Source organism: Monopterus albus, unplaced genomic scaffold, assembly GCF_001952655.1.
Source record: "Monopterus albus unplaced genomic scaffold, M_albus_1.0 scaffold266.1, whole genome shotgun sequence".
Classification (NCBI taxonomy): Eukaryota; Metazoa; Chordata; class Actinopteri; order Synbranchiformes; family Synbranchidae; genus Monopterus; species Monopterus albus.
This window is the reverse complement of record NW_018128146.1, coordinates 484,725-506,114: the sequence shown is the minus strand read 5'-3', so window position 1 is coordinate 506,114 and position 21,390 is coordinate 484,725. Positions and strand designations below refer to the sequence as shown.

At 41.2% G+C, this 21,390-nt stretch overlaps 2 protein-coding genes across 5 annotated transcripts in view; one reads left to right on the top strand and one right to left on the bottom strand.

Moving 5' to 3' along the window:
- Positions 1-3,371: 3,371 nt before the first annotated feature.
- hspd1 (heat shock 60 protein 1) lies at positions 3,372-9,505 on the bottom strand. Of its 2 annotated transcripts, XM_020621728.1 has the most exons (11): positions 9,392-9,505; positions 7,912-8,087; positions 7,441-7,776; positions 6,751-6,846; positions 6,562-6,655; positions 6,169-6,337; positions 5,980-6,079; positions 5,316-5,561; positions 5,058-5,232; positions 4,182-4,360; positions 3,820-3,978 (listed from the first exon to the last, which is right to left on the bottom strand). In XM_020621728.1, the coding sequence occupies exons 2-11, from the start codon at positions 8,083-8,085 to the stop codon at positions 3,820-3,822; spliced, it is 1,728 nt and encodes a 575-aa protein (XP_020477384.1). In that variant the 5' UTR covers positions 8,086-8,087; positions 9,392-9,505. The 2 variants fall into 2 exon arrangements, with proteins under 2 accessions (XP_020477383.1, XP_020477384.1); XM_020621727.1 differs by lacking the exon at positions 9,392-9,505 and having other exon boundaries at positions 3,372-3,978.
- Positions 9,506-10,669: 1,164 nt separating this feature from the next.
- The window catches only part of LOC109972684 (MOB-like protein phocein), a 15,866-nt gene continuing 5,145 nt past the window's right edge, over positions 10,670-21,390 (top strand). Inside the window, exons 1-7 of one of the 3 annotated variants that reach the window (XM_020621704.1) lie at positions 10,670-10,798; positions 14,114-14,269; positions 17,799-17,861; positions 18,927-19,027; positions 19,922-19,964; positions 20,269-20,355; positions 20,513-20,592. In XM_020621704.1, coding sequence (XP_020477360.1) covers positions 10,796-10,798; positions 14,114-14,269; positions 17,799-17,861; positions 18,927-19,027; positions 19,922-19,964; positions 20,269-20,355; positions 20,513-20,592 — 533 coding nt within the window. In that variant the 5' untranslated portion in view covers positions 10,670-10,795. Of the gene's footprint in view, positions 10,799-14,113; positions 14,270-15,113; positions 15,204-15,291; positions 15,489-16,017; positions 16,337-17,798; positions 17,862-18,926; positions 19,028-19,921; positions 19,965-20,268; positions 20,356-20,512; positions 20,593-21,390 lie in introns of those variants that run through there. The other 2 variants (XM_020621702.1, XM_020621703.1) reach the window with 2 other exon arrangements.

Below are 21,390 nucleotides of genomic sequence, written 5' to 3'. Positions count from 1 at the left end.
ATCATGGAAAAAATGATGTTCACAATTTCTCAAAGGGCACAGTAATGTCTGTCTTGTTTTGTCAGTGCCAAACCTAAAGGTTTACTGTCATGTGTGACAAAGAAAGACGGCAAGCATCACGTTTGAGAAGCTGGAATCAGTTTGGTTTGAAAAATGACTGAAACAGTTATTAAGACAGTTGCCAAGCACTTGCTGTTGCAGTGTCTCAAACATGAGCGTTCGATGAGTTTCTTTGTTGTGTGTGGCAGTAAACTGAGTCTCTCTGGGTTTTGGGCATTTGTCACAGGGTTCTGAACATTTATAGGGAAATTGGATAATTTAGAAAATAATTAGCAGATGAACAGATCATAAAATTGCAGTCCTGAATCACAACCTTTGAGATTTATATGGTGGTTGTAGCAGTGCAGCTTGCTAACAAGGATCTGTTTTCTAACCTTTGTGGTTAACGAATGGAAATGAAACCAAGAGCTAATTTCAACCAGGCTGTTTTTCGGTAGCATTAATGTGATGATGTCAGACCAGGGTCCAGACAGTATTTGCAGTTCTGATGCTGCTCTGTGATGTGATTTGTATATGAAGGGCACAAAACAACTTGCGTAAGCTGTATGAACTAGGCTCGGGCGGTGCCTCGGTGTTCAGGTCTGTTTTTCAGTTCCCGTCAGACGCATGCACTGCTTTTTCACCTAAACTGACACAGGGGCATTCTGTTAATGTGATGTGTTCCAGTGCATGTCACACACCACCATCACAGGAGGACAAAGCAGGCAGCCTGTGGAGATGTGGGACTCCCTGCTGGGTCCAGGTTTAGGTACAGGTGAGACAGCTAACACCAGCGCAGCTGTTCACAGTGTTTACTGCAAGAAAGCTAGAGTGAAAACATTGAATCCCAGGAAGACATTAATACACTTGGTCTCCACCAGCACTTACGGGCTGTAACAGTGACTTTCAGAGTGAACCAAACAGACGCTGCCCAAGCCTAGTATACGCACAGTCTACCTAACTCCACAAGTCACAGCCAACCAACTTGTGGCTGATGCACATGATTTCACCACAGACTACCACATACTGTATGTTATGAGAGCATATTTTCAGAGTACAGGGCAGAGGCAGGTTAGACACTGTAAAGAGGCCGTGAAGGTGTAAAGACAACTGCAGTTAGACTGCAGTACTACATGTACTGTAAACTGTCAGGAATACTCACCTTTCTAAGGGTGCTCAGCTTTTCTTTAGCTTTATTTCTAAATAGAGATGGTGCCTTTGTATTTTTTTTTTTTTTGTCTTCTTCTCAGTGTTACATACACTGTGCTCTCAACAGTATTACGGGAGCCATGCTGGACATATGAGATGCTAAATTATACAACTAAGGGTTTTTTTTTTCCTTATGTGTGCAATACATGTAGTATGTGTTATTTTTTAAGACAAGCATGTAAACCCACTGTTGATGTAAGGGCCCAAGCTGAGTAGGCACAAGCAGATGGGCCCGTATTTATCAGACTGGCAGGAATTACACTTACAATGTACTGACATGAGTGAAAATGTTTCTTACTGAGTGGGAGCAATAAGACACATTTATGAGGTGACTCCTCGGACTTGGCAGGAAGTTGGAGTAGTCACCTGATAAAAGTGATCAGAGAGAAGGAATAGTCAGACAAAAAAAGATCAACCCAACATCTGCCATGTTGTACAGCCTTTTAAAAAGCTTAACGTTTTCTCCTTCAGTTTGGTGAGTTGAAGTAGCAGTGAAAGATCTGACTGGAGATGTTAGCAGTGCGATAAGTGCGGGCCCTGGTCAGGATGCTGTCTCAGTGAGGTCATTCAACCAGTCCAACCCACTTCGCTCCCAGTGCCTCCTCTTCCACTGGGAACATATTTATCTCTTTTTAAACATTATACTCATTTTATTGTATTTATTACCTTAAGCGTAAATATTGGTTTGAAGATCACATAAAGAAGTATACACTGCTTTTAAAGATAGTGGGTGTATGTGCATGTGTGTTTCATGGAAACGGAAAGAACTCTGTGTAAATGTTTGTGTTGCCTTCAGAGATGTACCAACTGCATGATTTATAAACTATTTTTTATAAGAAAAAAACCCAGAACTGACTGATGTTTGTTTGTCTTGGGGTGCATTTCTCAGCACTGTACTGCAGTGGTCATCGCCCCGAGTGGACAGAAATAGGGGATCATGTGAGCGGTAAGAATAGACCCGGCACCTGCGTGACGCACACTCTCTTGGGTTTGGAAATGTCACTGCTGCCAGAAGGCAGGGTTTGATGTGAACTCAGCTGCTGTGTCCTTCTGACTTTTGACCTGATCTATTGAAGCAAAGTCCAACAGAGTTGTGATAAAATGCAGAGCAAGCTAACATAGATCATAAGGTTGAGTCCTGGCATTATTAGTTTGAAGCTCTGTTTAGTGTTTCAGACACAGTCAGCTAATTCAGCAATTACACAATCTGTTCAGTAGCTTTTGATGATCCTTTCTGGCTGGTGGTGTCTGCAGTTTAAAGGTTTAGTGTTTTCACCTGCTGATGAAGATCATATATTAGTCAAGATGAGCTTTGACCCCCACCTTTTAAGTCAACACAAATGAGAAGTGCCTTAGTGATCAGTAAACTGAAGATGTGAACATTTCCAACTCTGAAAAAATTAGCTCTCACCGCTGAAGACCATGTGACTAAAAGCTCCAGATAAGCTACTACATGAACCTTGTGGTTTGATTTTCTCAATATTGACTTTAAAGCTCAGCTTTTAGACCCACAAGCAATTGTTCAGAAAACTATAAATCTGTAATTTAAAGCTCCATGAAGACCATGTGATTGAAAGCCCCAGAACACCAAAATGATGACAGTATTAAAAACAGCCCGATTAACCACTGCATCAGAACAATTACGTTTATTAAATTAGAAAAGAAAACAAAAAAACAATCACAGTCTACATTGTACAAAACAATACTAACACTATCTACTGAGCTTTTTATGTTAAGAAACCTATTGAGTATAGTTTTCTGTGACTTGTAGGACGAGCAGAGGGAGAAGTAAAATGAGCTGAGTCACCGAAACGAAAGGTCATTTAGTCAACAGCCCGAGGACACCCCTGGTTCTCACATCGTCTTCACAGCGAAGACCTTGAATGGACCAAATTCCTCCATACTCACACGCAACCAGACCATAATTAGTCAGATAAAGGCGGACAGAGAAAAAAAAAACAGAAGCACACAATGCTACATGCATATGACTTCCAAAGATTTAAGAGGCTCCAGAGAGCTCGGTAAACTGTAGAGGGTTCCATTAACCAGGCCTGTGGTGACTGACTTCCTGTAAGGAGCATCTGACTGTAGTCGCGTATGAAGGCGCAAGCGATCACCAGACACTCATTAAAATTTGGTTTAATTAAATCAAATGCCAGGTTTTGACCCACAGAATATTAGCTGGGGGGGGGGGGGGACATAAAAAAAAAACAAGATGGATATAAAAAAAATGTACAGAATACAACAAAAACAAAAGAACAGACATTCCTGGGTTTTAGCATCAATGTATTAGTTTCATCTTAAACCACTTTCAGAATCATGTATGGCTGCTTCACATGGTAAGCTATGGGTTTTGGGCACATGTTGATGGTTCTAGTGTAATAACTGGGGTCTCCTCCACCTGCTCCAGAGTCAGGCTCCTCCAGAAGAGGTGGGCAGTCAGTCAGTCAGTGTGGGCAGAGGCTGGTGGAGGTAGTTGCAGGTTTGGAGGATTTCGTTGTCGTGTTCCTCAGCCACCCCCAGCATCACTCTGCCTATCAGTCTGTACAGCAACAAGTCAGAAGGCCTGGCTTAGAATCCCATGCCTCCTCCCATGCCTCCCATGCCGCCCATCCCGCCCATGCCTCCTGGCATCTCCTTCTCCTCCTTGGGTAGTTCTGTGACAACAGCCTCAGCGGTTGAGAGCAGAGAAGCCACCCCTGCAGCATCCAGCAAGGCTGTCCTCACCACCTGTACCAGGCCACAACAACAAGCCCTGTTATGTCCTGACCTAGATGGTACTTAGTGCTAACACTTGTTTTAATGTTTATTACATTTCACCTTGTTAAAACCTGCAGTGTGCATTAATCTCACCCAGTTTTTATCACCAGTTGTCTGTGAAGCAGTTTAAAAGTGCCATATGAACAAAATGTGCCTGGTTGGCTGCTCCCTACCTTGGTGGGGTCAATAATGCCCTTCTCCACCATGTTGACGTACTCGCCCTGCATGGCATCGTAACCGATCTCAGGTGAGCTCTGCAGAATCTTCTCCACCACCAGCGAACCCTCCACACCTGCGTTCTTAGCGATAGTCACGGCAGGAATCCGGAGCGCCCGTCTGATGATGTCCACGCCTGTTTGGAATGGGAAGGAATACAATTAGATGCATAATAAATCTGGCATCTTCTCTACACGTGCAGAAATGATATCGGAAGGACAGCCGCTTCTCTGATATCAGAAAAAATATTTGTTTCAATTTAAACGTACTGTTAAGAATTACTGCTGTGTGACAAGAATCAGCTGAGAAGCAGCTCGTTTTTAATGCCTCTGTGTGTGTGTGCATATGTAGTTTAAGAAAAACACTCAATACAGAGTGTCTGTAGTGTTCAGTGAACAGCACAAGAATGAACTGTAAATCAGTCAAAGAATGACAAAAAAACCAGTAGGGCCAATAAGGCTTACAATTATCTATTATACACATGAATCTATTCACATTTATGCCCCATTCTTGTTGGTGCTTATTGTCAGTCTAGTGATTAATCATTTAGTGTGACCTGGACACAGGTCACGGCGCTCCACCTACTACAGCTGGGAGCAATAATAATGATACAATAAAATGCTCCTGCATGCACCACTCTCACCTTGACCAGCCACGGCCTCATTGACCTAATGTTACAGTAGGCAAGAAAATAATTTGAGGAACTAAATTCTGTGCTTTTCTAAGAGCAGCAGATATCTTCTAGATATCGAAATGTCCAATTAACTTTGCAGATTTTATCTGGAATTATGTTCAAAATGGCTTTGTTACACTTGAGCCTGTGCATCACTAACCGATCTTCTGGTCAGAGTTGGCAGGCGTCAGGGTGTCCAGGGCAGGCATGCAGCGCAGCAGAGCGCAGCCTCCACCCGGTACAATCCCCTCCTCCACAGCTGCCCGCGTGGCGTTCAGAGCGTCCGTCACACGGTCCTTCTTCTCATTCACCTCCACATCACTGGTTCCTCCAACCTGAAATGGAGCACAGGGTTCACAGCTTTATTTTTTCACAGTAGAACTACTCAGCGGCTTCTGCATTTTCGTTTGAGACGCACCTTGAGCACGGCCACTCCGTCAGACAGCTTGGCCAGCCTCTCGTTCAGTTTCTCCTTCTCGTAGTCACTGGTGGTGTTCTCCAGCTGCTCCGCGATCTCCGCTACCCGTTTCTCAATTTCAGCCGGGCTGCCTCCGCCCTTCAGCAGCAAAGTGTCATCTTTGGTAACCTGCACCTCTCCGACCTTACCGAAGTCGTGAGCCTGGATGTCTTCAAGAGCCAGGCCCAGAGCCTCCTCTCCAAAAACCTACAGAAGGGAAAAGACAAGTCAAACAAAAAAAAGTGTCTGTGTCCTCAAGACACACAGCGACATGGAAATTTAACTTGAGCCGTGGAGACGGACAAGGCTTTTGCAGTTGTCACTAAATTAGATTTAACTATTTAAAGACCTTTTTTAATAACACATGGAATTAAACCAGAAACTTGCTTTACAATCCCAAATCCAAGCAGGCAGAAATCTGCTAACCTTGAGCAGAGAAAGCAGTTTTTATTGTGTTTGACAACAGGAAAAAAACCCCACCTGTTTCAAAATCCTGCCTGTAACACACTAGAACAAACACTGAGCCTCTGAAATCTAACATTTTTATACCTTCTAAAGCCTTTTGTTGAGAAGTGAATTCAAAGCTTTCTAAGGCTTTCAGCTCTTGCCTGTAGAGCAGACTTACAGTGCCCCCAGTGGCAATGGCCATGTCCTTCAGCTGGTTCTTCCTGTTGTCTCCGAAGCCTGGGGCTTTGACAGCCACCACCTGGAGCCCAACCTTTAGCCTGCGAATGAAGTGGACACTGCTTGTAGCTCTTATTCAAACATGTAATAAGAAGTGCCACCTGTCTCCTCAGGGTCACATGTGACGTACCTGTTGAGGACCAAAGTGCTGAGGGCCTCACCGTCCACATCCTCAGCCACAATCACCAGCGGTTTGCGATGCTGGTTGGCGATCTCCAGAGCCGGCACAATGCTCTGGACACTGGAGATCTTCTTCTCACTCAGCAGCAGGTAGGCGTCCTGGAACTCACACTTCTGACCTGATAAAGAAACATGGTGCTGCTTTATCAGCAAATATGAGTAAAGCTGAGCCCAGACTACACGAGGTCTTCAGCTGGCAAAATGGTCACTGTGTCAGATTAGTCAACAATGAGGTCAAATTCTTGCAGTGACTTGGACGAGGGATGTGACAGACTACACGCTGGTACCCAACACATCATAAAGGAGGTGGACAGAGTGGTGCCTGAAGTATGAACATGTTTACCTTTGGCAGTGTTGATGAAGTATGGGGAGATGTAACCCCTGTCAAACTTCATGCCCTCGATGATCTCCAGCTCATCGTGCAGAGTCTTCCCATCCTGAGGTGTCAAACGTAAAGAAAATATCAGCTCAAACAAAAGGCCATTTACAGGCGTCACTTGATCTCCAGTGTGTTTTAATAACAGACTCCAACCTTGACAGTGATGACTCCCTTGCGGCCGACCTTCTTCATGGCGTTAGATATGATGTTACCAACCTCCACGTCTCCGTTGGCTGAGATCGTAGCAACCTGAAGGAGCAAGGACACAATTCAAAACGCAGAAACTGATGGCACTGACATCAGCTTTTCAGCCGAATGTTATAAAGCAGCTGCTTATTTACACATTCAGCAGCTACAGAGAAACATAATCATTCATGCAGAGTCTGTGTCCACATGATTCATTTAGGTCCAACATTCACTCTTTTACAGGGCTCACCATAAAACTTTAGTATAATATAGACGCGGTTTGATACCTGTTACACGATTGTAACAAGCAAATTATGACAGTATCACTGAAAACCAACAGGGGTGCCAAGACCTAGAAGTATCCACCACATGCATGAGCTTAATGACACATATAAACAAGAATGCCTAAAAGTAATCATGCAACACAGGCTGCAGCTGGATATGGATGGATGGATTAACTAAATAAAAATTAACTGATTTATTTAGTCCAAGTAAGACTGGACTGGAGAGACTTACTCTAGTAAAATAATTCTCTGTTCATCAGTATGAGTGAACGTTTCCATTTGATGAACTGTTATTATAAAATTAAGGATTATAGCTGCTTTAAAGCATTTCACTACAAATGCCAGATGTTAGCTAGCTACTCATCCCATTTACCTGTGCGATCTCTTCCGGGGTGGTAACTGGCTTGGAAAGCTTTTTCAGCTCATTGATAATTGCTTCCACGGCCATCATGACCCCACGTCGGATCTCCACTGGGTTGGCTCCTTTGCTGATGGTGTCGAAGCCCTCTTTGGCAATGGCACGAGCTAGCACTGTGGCGGCAGTGGTGCCATCACCGGCCTCCTCGTTGGTATTGTTGGCCACATCCTGGACCAGCCTGGCACCGATATTCTTGAACTTGTCCTTCAGGTCGATGCTTTTGGCCACCGTCACGCCGTCTTTGGTGACCTTTGGGCTACCCCAGCTCTGCTCAATGATGACAGTGCGGCCCTGAGTGGAGATGAAGACGTGATGATCAACATCAAATGACTAAATACACAAAACGACAGTTCCTGCAGAACTCACAAAGCACTTTGAATTGCTGTGACCTGTAAAAAAAATAAAATAAATAAATCCTCATCATACCTTTGGGCCCATGGTGACAGCCACAGCATCAGCCAGCAGGTCCACACCCTGTAGCATGAGGGCACGAGCATCAGCTCCAAACTTCACATCTTTAGCATAGGCTCGTGTCAGGTGAGGAGCCAGCGCCCGGCACACAGGCCTCACCTGCTTCATGACTGCTGGTAAACGAAACATCCCTGTGGGAAGAAGAGACAGAGACATGTCTCAGACCACAGCTTCAGTTAATGTCTGAAGATAAAATCTGATGCACCAGTGTGTAAACATCATTCTACTGTTGGAGCTAGTTTTAGCTCCTTTATATGCAGCTAGCTAGAGTTTATTATAGGGTTTCCCCAAGATAGGGGTGAGGCCCCTCCGAGAGGTCACCAGATAATTCAGTTTTAAAAATATTACCTGAAATTTAACCTTGTGAGAGATTTTGACAAGAAATGCTTTTTTGGTGGAACTGAAAATATGACAAGTCATCACAACTAGAAACACAATGATTATTCAGTTGATCAACAAAAACCTGGTTGAGAATTCAATAATCACTTATAGCCTAAACGTAAATACAAAACCCTGACTGGTTTTAGCGTCTTATATACATTTTTTGAGTCGTTAACTGGGAGATAAAATAACACATGACAAGATATTAGATGTTACTTTGAGGTCCATTTTCACTTTTCTTAAGGTTACTCAGGAAAATAATAGATTGATTTATATCACCTATCTAAATCTTCAGGGCACAGTCCATAGATACAACCACTAACGAGGTCCGTTTATTTTTGTAAAAAGACCTTGGAGAGAAGAGTAGTCCAACAGATTAATGAGCCGAACTAACATTTGTTCGGCCTTATTAAAGCTAATGAATTTGGATAGTAAATTCCAGACTTCCTCCAGTTAAGACCAGATACACGATCACCCCAGTTAAGAATGTAGACATATAACATTTATACCAAAACCGGCTCCTTGTGGACCCACGTGTTCTCCTCGGGACGTGACTTACAAGGTCAAATTGTGAGAGCATGTGCGGAACTGCTTCCACATCCCTGAACAGATCAGGCCAATGAGTGAAAACCTCACAGTCTGCAACCGTGCCATCAATAATTAGTCAACACTGATGTAACTCGGGAGAGAGGCTTATTTTTAAGACTGTTCATGCATTAAAACCGTCCACACAATCTGAAAGAGGGGTTTCAACAGACAAGCACGACACTCCGGATTAAATAAACGTCAATTTAAAATTAAGTAGGCAGTTTAAGAAACAGTTGACCCGCTATGTAAGGGTTATACAAACATTTTAGCATGCAGGTCCTTGCAGTTAAAAAGACACATCTGTTAACGTTAGTCAGACTGGCGTAATTAAAGCTCCTGAAAGTGATTCAAGTAACCTCCTACTCAACACCAAACCGACTACAAAAAGCTAACATTTACCAAAACGACAGCCCTAATGTTAATGTTAGCTCCATAGCTCTAAAGAACACAAAGTATCAGCACTTACTTGCGAGGTAAGTAAGCTTGTAGATGCTACAAGGTCTGAAACACGGAATGTTAACGACTAGAGAGGACAGTCGTGTGGAGCGAATGAGAGGAGATGGCACATGGCCTATCACATCCGGGTAATTAAGGGGTAGCCCCGCACTCTGCATAACGACTAACCCACCCACATAACTGTCTTATTCTAAAGTTATTAATGAAGCCCGATTGTAGATTATACAGGCGCGTAATTCTTTACTTACATTTCTATAAAATGGCGCCATATGTCGTATGTTTAAATCATTATATGTTTATCATTACTATTATAATTATTTCATAAAATATTTCCATGCTCGTTTCCGGGCGGACAGTTCCAGAATTTTCTCGTGTGCCATTGGAGGAAAAAAATGAAGGTCAAAGGTGATATTGTGCAATATTACTTCAACTTCGGATGGATAAAACAAAAAGAAAAAATACTGTTTTAAAATCGCCCGAACATATTTACACCTCATTGCATAGTCTGTGTAAATATAAAGAGATGTTTAGTTTCAGGTGTTTGCTTTAGGTGTACTAGAATTTTCTGTTAACCTCAGGACATGCGTCGTTTTTTCCACTTCAACTTTATTAACACCACAGTAACATTACAAAGAGAGGCAACAGTAGGCTACTGGGAATAGTTTAAAACTGACCATAAAACCTAAAAACGTATGACAGTGTACAAATATAAAACATAAATAGCCAGATTTCTCATGTCTTACAAACCAAATATCTCAAACGACCTGATAAGATGGTATTGTTCCATCAAAGAAATAATGATGGAATTTCCCCATTGTGGGATCAATAAAGTCCTACCTACCTACCTAATGAAAGGCTACAGACAATTATTTTCTTTAATAATCAAATGATTGTTCATTGTATAAAAAAGAAATATTTAAATATACTCATTTGTATTTTCTGAAGCCCAGTTATAACACACTGACAAACTGTTAAACCTCCCAGATTTTGTGTTTACTATCGCAAAAGAAAAATAGCACATATTCACTTTTGAAAAGTTGGAACAACCGAATTTTTGGCAGTTATACTTAAGTTATGCATTGATATTTAAGCATATCAAAAGTGATAATATTTTAATTCTTAAGTGTAGCCTATTGTTCTGCTTTGAGCAATTTCTTTCATGAAACAAGATTCAAGATGACAAGATGTGTTGTTTACTTTGTCTTTCAGTATTTCAAGGCACATTTGCCCAATAGCTTGTACATAAATCATATTGTTAATAAAGTTTATTTAAAAAAAGGGTTGGGGACCGTAGTACGCATGCGCGTTCTGGAGATTTCCTCACGTGGAGTCATTCCCTTCAGCAAAGTGTATCAGATCCACGTTCACGCAGAAACCGGGTTGCATCTGCACGCTGAGATTCACGCATCCACAAATGGTAAGACACTGTATCCACGAAATGCCAGAATTTAATATGGAAACTACAGAGTGTTAGGAAGAAGCGAGCGACTCATTTTAGTCATTAATAAGGCATAATGTGTTTGACCACTGGTTCGGTCGTTAGCTAGCTAATGGTATATTAGCCATGCTCATTGCTTACTGACAAGGTCAAGCAGATAAAAGGAGACACTTGCTGAAGATGAACATGTTTATCTTATGAAACTGTTGGACGAGAAGACAGACAAGCTTTACTGATATTAAACTTTCAGGCTCAGCTAGCATTTCACAGTGCTCTAAAACATTTAAATGCGTCTATATAGCGCTTCTATTCACATATGTACACTACCGTGCAAAGTGCAGCACTTCTAGCCTCTTTCTTAAGGACACTCATATGAACAGGAGGTGCTGGAGGTGTCGGGGATCGACCGCCAACGTCCTGATCAATGTCCCAGTTAATTAGTCCTGACTGCAACAGTCACGTGTGTGAACGAAAAGTCTAGAAGGGCCAGTGTTTAGACTAATGCGACTATCAGTTGAACTGTCTTAATATTTATGTATATTTAAAACAAATGTAGTCAAGTAAAAAGTACATTTTCTCTGAAATGTGGGGCTGGGTATCGTTCGAAAATGTTTGGTGCCGTTACCGATACCTAACTTTATTACCAGTTCCTATATAATACTTCTTTGATACCAATTTTATAAAAACCAGCTAATCAATAAATACATATTATGCATTTTGGTACAGATAATTAATATTATGTTTCAGTTCCTTGGCATTTTTGTGCACTCAATGCAGTTTCATAACATAAAAAGGAAATCTATTTACCACAACTTTACGTTCTCTTAATCAACATTAACAAATAGAAAATGTAGAAAAGTTTTTTAATACTTGGTGGTATTGAAGTAATTTGATCAATGCCACAAAATTACTGAAGTTTAGTATCCAGCACTAGAAAAAAGTGTGGAGTAGAAAAAAACAACCTTAAAATGGAATTGCTTAAGTAGAGTACTACAAGGTAGGTAGATAGGACTTTATTTATCCCACAGTGGGGAAATTCCTGTGTTCCAGCAACAAAACACCATAAGAACAAACACCACACACATATCTTGCACACATGTATTGCACCTCAGTTGACTATTGCATAGTCCCTCATACTTTCACCTAGCTTATCCCTGCAGTGATGTATTGTACAGTCTGATTGCTGTGGGGAGGAATGACCTACGGTAACGCTCCTTCTAGCACTGTAGCAGTCTTGTGCTGAAAGAACTGTTCAGTCTCTCCACTGTGTGGTACAGGGGTTGGGAGGGGTTATGCATGATGGATGTTAGTTTTACCAGCATCCTTCTGTCCACCACCTCCTCGATGGAATCCAGAGGGCAGCCCAGGACAGAACCTGCTCTCTTAACCAGCTTGTTAAGTCTCTTCCTGTCCCAGTCTGTGGTACTTCCTGCCCAACCCACAACAGCATAAAAAACTGCAGATGCCACCACAGAATCATAAAATGTCCGAAGGAGTTCCCTGTGCACACCAAAGGACCTCAGTCTCCTCAACAAGTGGAGGCGGCTCTGGCCCTTCCTGTACAGGCAATCTGTGTACCTAGAAATTCTCAGTATTAAGTAATTATAATCCAGTAATGTATTATTCTGACTTTTGATCAATATAAATAATGAGTGTTTTTACTGATGGAGCTTTAAAAGTATTTTGATGCTTTTAAGGAAGTAAAAATTTCACTGCAGTATTTCTACTTTGTGGTATTGGAACTTTTACAGAAATAAAGATCTCAGCACATTTTCCACCTGTAATAACTAAAGCTTTAAACATGTAATGGGGTAAAAAGTATAATACACAATATTTTGTTAGGTATACTTAGTTAAAACATCAAAAGCCACTATACAGTTTATCCTACCCCTTTTTGAGTGATGTTTTTTTAAAATTCACAAACATGGTAATTTGAGAGGCCATGGTTCTATATTTCTGAGAAACACTAACCCTCACTGATTTTCACAAAGTGGACAAAAGATTCAAACAAACTGCAGCTTACGTTTATGCAGCTGAAAATTAGGTTAATCATCTTATGCAGCTTGTGTCACCTCATACAAAGTATGAAGTGGAAAGAGAAGATTCTGGAAAACTGGGTAAACTGGCCTTGAATCTTATCTTGTACTGGTAAAACCCTGGAGGACATGTCATCAGCAGTCAAGGCTGTTTTCTTAGCTTTAGTGTTTGTGATTGATTCCTTAGTCTCAAAACTCCTATGACTGATCTTCAAAGTGTGTTGTGAGCCGTATCCATCCCTGTCTTGAGCTTTTCAAAAGTCGTTGTGTAAAAGTGAAGTAACCCCACCTCCTCTGCCCAGCCAACAAACTGGAATTCTCCTTCATCCAAGGCTACTGGTATACCTGCTGTTCTCGTACTGTGGCCAGCTGGTGTTTTGAGTCTTGTTAAACCACTGTCCTCCCTCATTCATGTGCAACATTACCCTGAAAAATTTGACATGATGAAGAAAAGTTGTGCAGTTTTGTAATAACAGACTTCACAGAGGTTGCCTTTGTGAAGCAGCTCCTCATTTACTGTTTAGACAGGTTTTACTGTCGCCTTATCCCACTCCTCCTCATCTTTGGACTTTTCTCTGCATTTCCCAGTGGACCAGCCACACGTACTGATGAATCATTCCTGTGTTTTAACCAGTTTGTAGTATTTAATTACATTTTAACTAAAACCCAAGCTGCTGGTGCATTTTTTTTTTTTTTAACTGGGACTGAATAACAGTTGTCAGTGGTGGAAGTAGTATTCAGATACTTAGGGAGACGTAGCAGTACTATGGTGAAAGAACACTGTTCCTAGTACAATTACTGTAATCAAAATATTAAAAGTACATGTATTAGCAGAGAAAGGTTTTTGAAATATAAAAGTAAGCCTTTAATATGCAATGTAACCATCTGTAAAATAAATGTAGTGGCTAAAACATGATATTTTCATCAGAAATGTGGTGACTTTGGAGTGTGAAGTTCCACAACACGGATGTAAAAGCACCTAAACTTTCCACCACTGACAGCTGACAGACTATAGACCTTGCCATATTATGCTGCATAGAATCATACAGAGGTTTTATTTCGGCAGTATCTGGTTCCAGATGTTGCAAAACCCACCATAAAACCAAAGTAAAGGGGTCAGGGGTCCACAGAGTCTGGGTTCTCTGCTATACAAAGGCAGCCCCTAGTGGTGCTATTGTTACAACAAATCTCAAGGCTCTTTTCAGTGGTGTTTGACATGTAAGGTGATAATACTGGCTCATTTCGTCTGTGTGCACAGGCATTCAGGAAATTCCTACCCTTGTTTGACCGGGTGCTGGTGGAGCGCTTCACAGCAGAGACGGTAACGAAGGGGGGCATCATGCTTCCCGAGAAGTCTCAGGGCAAAGTGCTGCAGGCCACAGTTGTGGCAGTAGGACCTGGCACTGTCACCAAGGTACTTATCCACCTGCTGCTGGTGCTTATTTCTGGACAAAATGTTAGATACAGTCACAGTTGCTGTTTGGCTTAGGACAGTTTCATGCATGGTATATGTCAGATCCAAAGCTGAAACCATTAATGGTTAACCATTAATTCATAGATTAGTCAGCACCTATTTTGATAATTGCTTAATTGTCAGTCATTTGTAAAGTCCTTCCTTATTTATTGATATTTTTGTTTGTTTGTTTGTTTGTTTTGCCTTGTTAATCAGACCAAACAAAAACATTAAGACATCACTGTGAGGTCCAGGAAACATTTTATAGACCAGCCAGTGAATGAATTAATTGGGAAAATTGTGCACAGATGAACTGATAATGAAAAACACTGTTAGTCAAATCAAAGAAAACCCAGAACAGCAGACATATTTATATTTATATATTGTAGATATTTATTTGTAATGTAACCAGTGGTGGAAAATGCATTTACTCAAATCCTTTACTAACCAGGTACTTGTATTTAAAATGTCTGCTACTTTATACTTTTACTCCACTGAGGGAAATATTGTACTTTTGCTGTGCTATATGTATTTGATTTTTTTTATTTCCTAAGGTAAGAGTTTATTGATGCTTGTGGGGAATTAGCATGATATCCCGCAGTATGGAAAGTAATTAAAATTAGTCCTTCTTAATAAGCTGCAGCTTCAAAGTGATGAACACAGTAATGCGCCAATAAATTTATATACATAGAGAACTTAAAGTACATTTTGATGCCAACACTTCTGTTCTCATCCATAAGTAAATTGCCATGTTTCTACTACTCTTAAATAAAAGTGTATAACTGTTTGCTTGATGTTTTTCTAGAAAGGGGACATGCAGCCAGTCAGTGTGAAAGTCGGAGAGAAAGTGCTTCTACCAGAGTACGGTGGAACTAAAATTGTACTGGAAGATAAGGTCGGTTTGTCGGCTGAATCTCAGTTGAGATCTTTGTTTCTGTGCCTTGTTGATTTTTAACTTCTTGTTTTCTTATCCTGTCCTCCAGGACTATTTCCTGTTCCGTGACGGAGATATCCTCGGCAAATATATTGAATGAGTCTTCATTGTTTTAATGTGAAGTCCCTGTCCTCCTTGGGTAGAAGATATGAAGTTGCCTCATTCATGTCTGTTTTCTTTTTCCTATGTTTCAAATGTAAATAATTCTAATCACATTTTGTTACAATAATAAAGGTGAACTGTCGATGGTTGTCTTTCTGGCTCATGAACGTGCATAGTCGCAGTTTATTTACTGTAAAATACTGTAGTTACTAGTCTTTTCTGTGCTGCTATCTCGTGGGCCTTGTCAGTGGAGGAATTTGCTTTGTTATATGTGAATAGTACAAGATGAATGGTACATACAATAAATCCATCCAACAGAAATGGATGCATCTTAAATCTGGAGCTTTAGTGCAAGATATACCTGCTTTATTTCACCTAACATTTCTAATTGGGGGGGGAAAGGATTTAAGTACTGATTAATGCTGACAAATTCAAGCTAAAGTTGTCAGCACCACTCAGGGATAAGGTGCCACTTATAAAGGGTATATATGCTGTAATGAGAGAAAACCCATGTGGGCACAGGGAGAGCATGCAAACCCCACACAGACAAGACCTGGTTGGCCATGAGACTCGAACCAAGAACCTTCTTGCTGTGAGGCAGCATGCTAACCACTGTATCACCATTCTTGCCACTGTATCTTCGTGCCGCTCTTGTAAACAGCACCCTCTTGTGGTCGTATCGACCAGATGGAGCACTTTACCAGAAATGTAACTTCAAACGGAGGATCTGGTCCAGGGTTTGTTCTATTCCACTGTTCTACAAAGTAGAAGCACCTCGGATCTGTAGTTACGTACAGTGCACAAGTACGAATGGTTGTGTACATAAACTTTACTACTACTATCATAAACCGCAGTCTACGGCTTCGTGTTCATTTGGTGTGACCCCACTGTTACAACACAGCGGCTAGTGAACATCCGGGTATTCTGTCGAGATGGTCATGGCGGAGGGTACAGCAGTTCTCAGGAGGAATCGGCCTGGAACCAAGGCAAAGGTTTGTTTTTATCCCACATAAATATTACAACATCACAGAAAATACGTCTCCACTATTTCGGGGTGTTGTCTCATTTGAGTTGTTTTACTACACGTCTTTTATTGACAACATTGGTCACAGGAAATAGAGGAAGGGCCTGACCTGAACATAGCTAGCTGAGTTGGCTAACGTTAGCTGTTGCTTCGTCTAGTTCTTAGAGTAAGGACAGTTGTTGTCGGAGCTTCGTGTGTGGTATCTTAACCATTATTAACGTTACTTAAATAATTATAACGCCAGTCTGGCAAATAAAGATTTACAAACGATCCCGAGGCACAGAAAGGTGACCAAGGTAGCATTATTGTAGCTTATATGCTCTTAGCTGTACAGGAAGAGCAGTATCCTCGTTCTTTGAATAGCGTCACGTTAGCTTTGTAGCTGTGTGTAATGTAGAGAAAAATGTGGTTGTTTACTTTGTCACGGTGTAACATTTCCTAGTAAATCTTTTCCCTGTTACCAAACTTCAACCTGACAGTTAGCTAGCTTATATTAGTCTCCCTTGTTCATAACGTTAGTTAGTTATCTGTCTTGTCGTGAAATAACGTCTGACTTGCCCTGAAAATTGCTTCCAAATTGTGTGTTTTACAAATCTGAAACGGGTTTAAACCGTCTCTAGCTTCTTTGAGTTGATCTAGTACGGATTTGACAAGTCTACGCATAGTGGTTCTTGAGCTAGTCCTGGTCTGACGAGTTCTAGATTGGGAGAAAAACAGCGGATTCGCCATTTTTGTTTTTATCATAACAAATGGAATATTTCAGACATCTGAATATGTTTCTTACTGAGTCTTTAAAATAGTTCAGATTTGACACGTCTAGGTGTAATTTGTTTCACCTAGACGTGAATGAACGGGAAGAAAACAGCAGTGACGTTTTATGATCTTGTCCTTTCAAATGGAATAAAGGTTTCACAAATCCGACACTGTCTTAATCAGTCTATAAAATATCCCCTAAATTTGACAAACCTAATTAAAATGTTTTTGGATATGGACTGGTGTGTGAGTAGGGTAGAGGGTGGGTGGTTCAGTGGAATTGCCTCTTTTTTTGTTAGACTAAAGGTTTCAGAGATCTGAAAGTTTTAAACAGTTGCACTAGAAGTCCTATAAATGTAGGAGTTTTTAGCTAGACCTGTTCTCTTTGGATGGATATTTTTCTTTCATAAGTAAGTGTCAAATCTGAAAGTAGGCTTTTGCCTTAAGAATTTAACTTGTATGTCTAACACCCTCTCACAACAGTAAGTGGATAAAAAAATGAGAATTGGTTGCTCCGTATTGTTGAGTTTCCCTTAATTTCCCTGATAACTGCCTAACTGTAAGCTAATATCAGTCATGTTTCCCTTATTGTTAGTTGGCATCCAATAAGGCTAGTTATGTCACAAAGCTTTGTTCACTTCCAGCGTAGACTAAATTTACCCTCCCTCCATGTGTAGGATTTCTACAACTGGCCGGATGAGTCATTTGAGGAGATGGACAGCACCCTCGCTGTCCAACAGGTGTGTGTGTGTGTTTTCCAGCCTCATCAGTAATTTAACGCTGGCAGTTGTACATGGTGGTGTGTTGTGTTGGAGAGTAACCTAGTACATATTTTCATGTACTGCACTCATACTTGACTTGATTGTTTTCATTTTGTGACCTTATACTTGTTCTTTACTAAAATTTGTATGGAAATTGTTCCTGCACTGCATTTATCTTACAGCTGTACTAATTACTTTTCAGATTAAGACTTCAGTGTCTTGTTGGGACTCCTTGTCATGTTTCAGCTGTGTGTCAGTTGTTACCCTCCAAAATTCTCACATGGTTTTGTTCAAATAATCCACTACTTGACAGAAAATCAAATATTAGAAGAAAAGGGGTGGGTGGTATTTATTGGTGGAAGAAGTATACAGGTCCCTTACTTTAAAAAGTAGCTGTACAGTAGTATGGAACTACTTCTCCACAAGTAAAAGTCCTTCATTCAAAATTCAGCTTAAAAGAATTGGTACTACTTATGTACAGAGGTGTTCCTAATATTCTGACCCTCTCATGTATGTCAATGGGCAGGGCAAAAATATAGAGACACCTCTGAATATAATGTAGTCCACTACAACACCACCTTTAACTATGACCTCAATAATGAACATAGAAATGAATTTATACACTTATAGCAATCTCACCAAAAACTGAAACATTCCGAGCTTCATAAACACAAATGTTAAGGCAGAAGTGTTGCACTAAAGTGCATACAGATGTACAGGTTGTCATAATGTTATGCCTGATCAGTGTATATCTGGCATACTTTCACTTATTTCAGCTGTGAACAGTTCCTGAAATGAGTCTATGTGAATTCATGGAACTGTTAAAATTTTGGACTTTGAAATTGTGTGATACCTTATAAATGTATGATGTATATTTTGTTAAAACTTTTAATGTGAAATGTAATTGTAGCTGTCAGATAAATGTAGTGCAGTATTTCTTAGCAGACAAGGGAAAAACCCAAGTGAAGTACAAGTACACTAGCTGTAGTGTAATGTGGCCCTGAGCAAGAGTCTCTGCTAACGTGTTCATTGGCTCTGTTTCAGTACATTCAGCAGAACATTCGATCAGATTGCTCCAATATCGACAAAATCCTGGAACCTCCTGAGGGTCAGGATGAAGGGGTGTGGAAGTATGAGCACCTCAGGTAAGTTGAAACAATAAAAGACCCAAAATGCTTGGTCCACAGTTTTTCATTTGATCTCTGAGAATGCTATGTCATTCGGCTGATACCAAGTGATGCTGGCCTCTGCTGAAGGGAAACCAAATATTGTTTATTGATAAATGGGTTTGGGTCTGTTGATTACCAACGGATTTTTAGAAGAGGCACTCTCAAGCATGCTGTCCAAATAAGAAGCAGCTTTAGGGTTTATGGACAGGGTGGATAGATGATTATGAGAGTCAGACGCAGGCGCTGTCATATCACAACTAACTTGTAACCTCTTAACAATATTAAACGGGATGTCTGTGGGTCCTAAAACCATCAAATTCATTTCCTAAAACAAGGCCTTAAAAGTCTTAAAATTACTTTACACAGGTCTTAAATATGGTCTTCTGTCTACTGTAGGCAGTGATGTTGGTTATACAGTGTGTTGTATGTGGCTGTGGGCTGTTGGGAGACAAAAACCAATGTAGGAGTGTAGTGAAAGTTTGATCACTTCCAGTTGAGTCTGGGGATGCTCATCCACTCAGCAAGTGTTTATTTTAGCAACAACTTAAATTAATTTGTAAGTTTGGATTGGCCCATTCATCCATTTTATTCTGCTTATCTCATTCCAACTTATAGTAATTTAATCCTGTATCATGGGGAATTATTGTTATATGCTGTTGGGAATTACTGAATGAATGTGTCCCCTGTTGATTACTTTGGACTTTATGACTGACACAGGTATTAAATGGGATTCTATGTGGCATTAAAAAGGTCTTAAAGCATTAAATCTTATTTAAGGTAGTCATGCCAGTTGACTGCTCAGTCAGATCTGACAGGACTCCTCACTCATGCTCTTTTGTCTCTTAACTGAGCCCTTGTGTTTGTCTGTAGGCAGTTCTGTCTGGAGCTTAATGGACTAGCAGTGAAACTGCAGGTAGGTGTTCAGACTCCCCAGACACACATACTCTAAGGTCTCAGATTTGAAAGTACTTTGGTGCGATGAATTTGTTTTGTTTTTCTTGTGTTAGAACAGATCTGAATGTTAAAGAGAACATGGACACCAGAATTGTCATGTCCCCATCAGACTATTACTACATACTTTAGGATTCTACTCTGGGGTTCTGCTGTTAGATTAGTGAAAGAATTACATTTTAAAACTAATTAAATTTAAATTTAAATTGAAGGTGTGTTTGTGTTGACATTGTCAGCTGTGGTGATGCTCGTTTTTCCTCCTGCAGACCGAGTGCCATCCAGACACCTGCACCCAGATGACGGCCACAGAGCAGTGGATCTTTTTATGTGCTGCCCACAAGACACCAAAAGAGGTGATCAACACTTTGGTTCATTTACAGTTTGTTTTTTTGTCACCAGTCTGACTGTGACTTTCACATAAGCATGATCCAGTTGTCCTGTCTGTGGGATCTAAATTGAAGGTTTGCACTTCCTGACAGCTGTGTGTGTTTTGTGCTGCTGCATCCACAGTGTCCTGCCATTGATTACACCAGGCACACGCTGGACGGAGCTGCCTGTCTTCTCAATAGCAACAAATATTTCCCCAGCAGGTCAGTTTTCTTCCTTAAGGTGAAGAGAGAGATGCACTCAGCAGACAGTTTATTGTGCATGTAGCTTAAACTAATCTGAAAAAAACGTAGAAAAAAAATCACCTGGACTTGATTTTAGGTAGAAGGCGTTTTATCGCTCATCCAAGAGGCTTCTTCAGTTCTGTCCGACTGGTGTTGAGCAGGAGATATTTATCCCCTTGGGTGGTGTTTCAGTCCTTCAGTGGCCAACAATGTCCCCTTAACAACTGAGTCATTATAGCCCGGTATCGGTGAGCTTTGTTATCTGTTGAACGAAAATCCCCATCAGTGGACTGAACGACTACAGACCAGTCGCCCTGACAATCTGTAGTTATGAAGTCCTTTGAGAGACTGGTGTTGGCCCACCCGAAGGACATCGTTGACCCCCTGCTGGACCGTCTGCAGTTTGCCTACTGGGCAAAAAGGTCAGTGGACAACACAGTTAACACGGCACTGCATTACATCCTGCAGCACCTCAACTCCCCAGGGACCAATGCCCTCTTTGTGGACTTCAGCTCAGCATTCAACACCATCATCCTGGACATCCTCCACTCCAAACTGACCCAGCTCACTGTGCCTGCCTCCACCTGTCAATGGATTACTAGCTTTCTGAAAGACAGGGAGCAACAGGTGAGGCTGGGGAAAACCACAGCCAGCACCTTGGCAATAAGCACAGGTGCCCCCCTCTGCTGTTTTCAATCTACACCAACGACTGCATCTCGAAGGACCCCTCTGTCAAGCTCCTAAAGTTTGCAGATGACACAACGGTCATTGGTCTCC

Excerpts from the sequence above, each read along its gene's own strand:
- hspd1 (XM_020621728.1), bottom strand. The coding sequence starts at position 8,085 with ATGTTTCGTTTACCAGCAGTCATGAAGCAGGTGAGGCCTGTGTGCCGG. Across the intron at positions 6,847-7,440 it reads CCCCGGAAGAGATCGCACAG|GTTGCTACGATCTCAGCCAA; the intron begins GTAAATGGGATG and ends TTGCTCCTTCAG. Across the intron at positions 6,656-6,750 it reads AGGGAGTCATCACTGTCAAG|GATGGGAAGACTCTGCACGA; the intron begins GTTGGAGTCTGT and ends TTGACACCTCAG.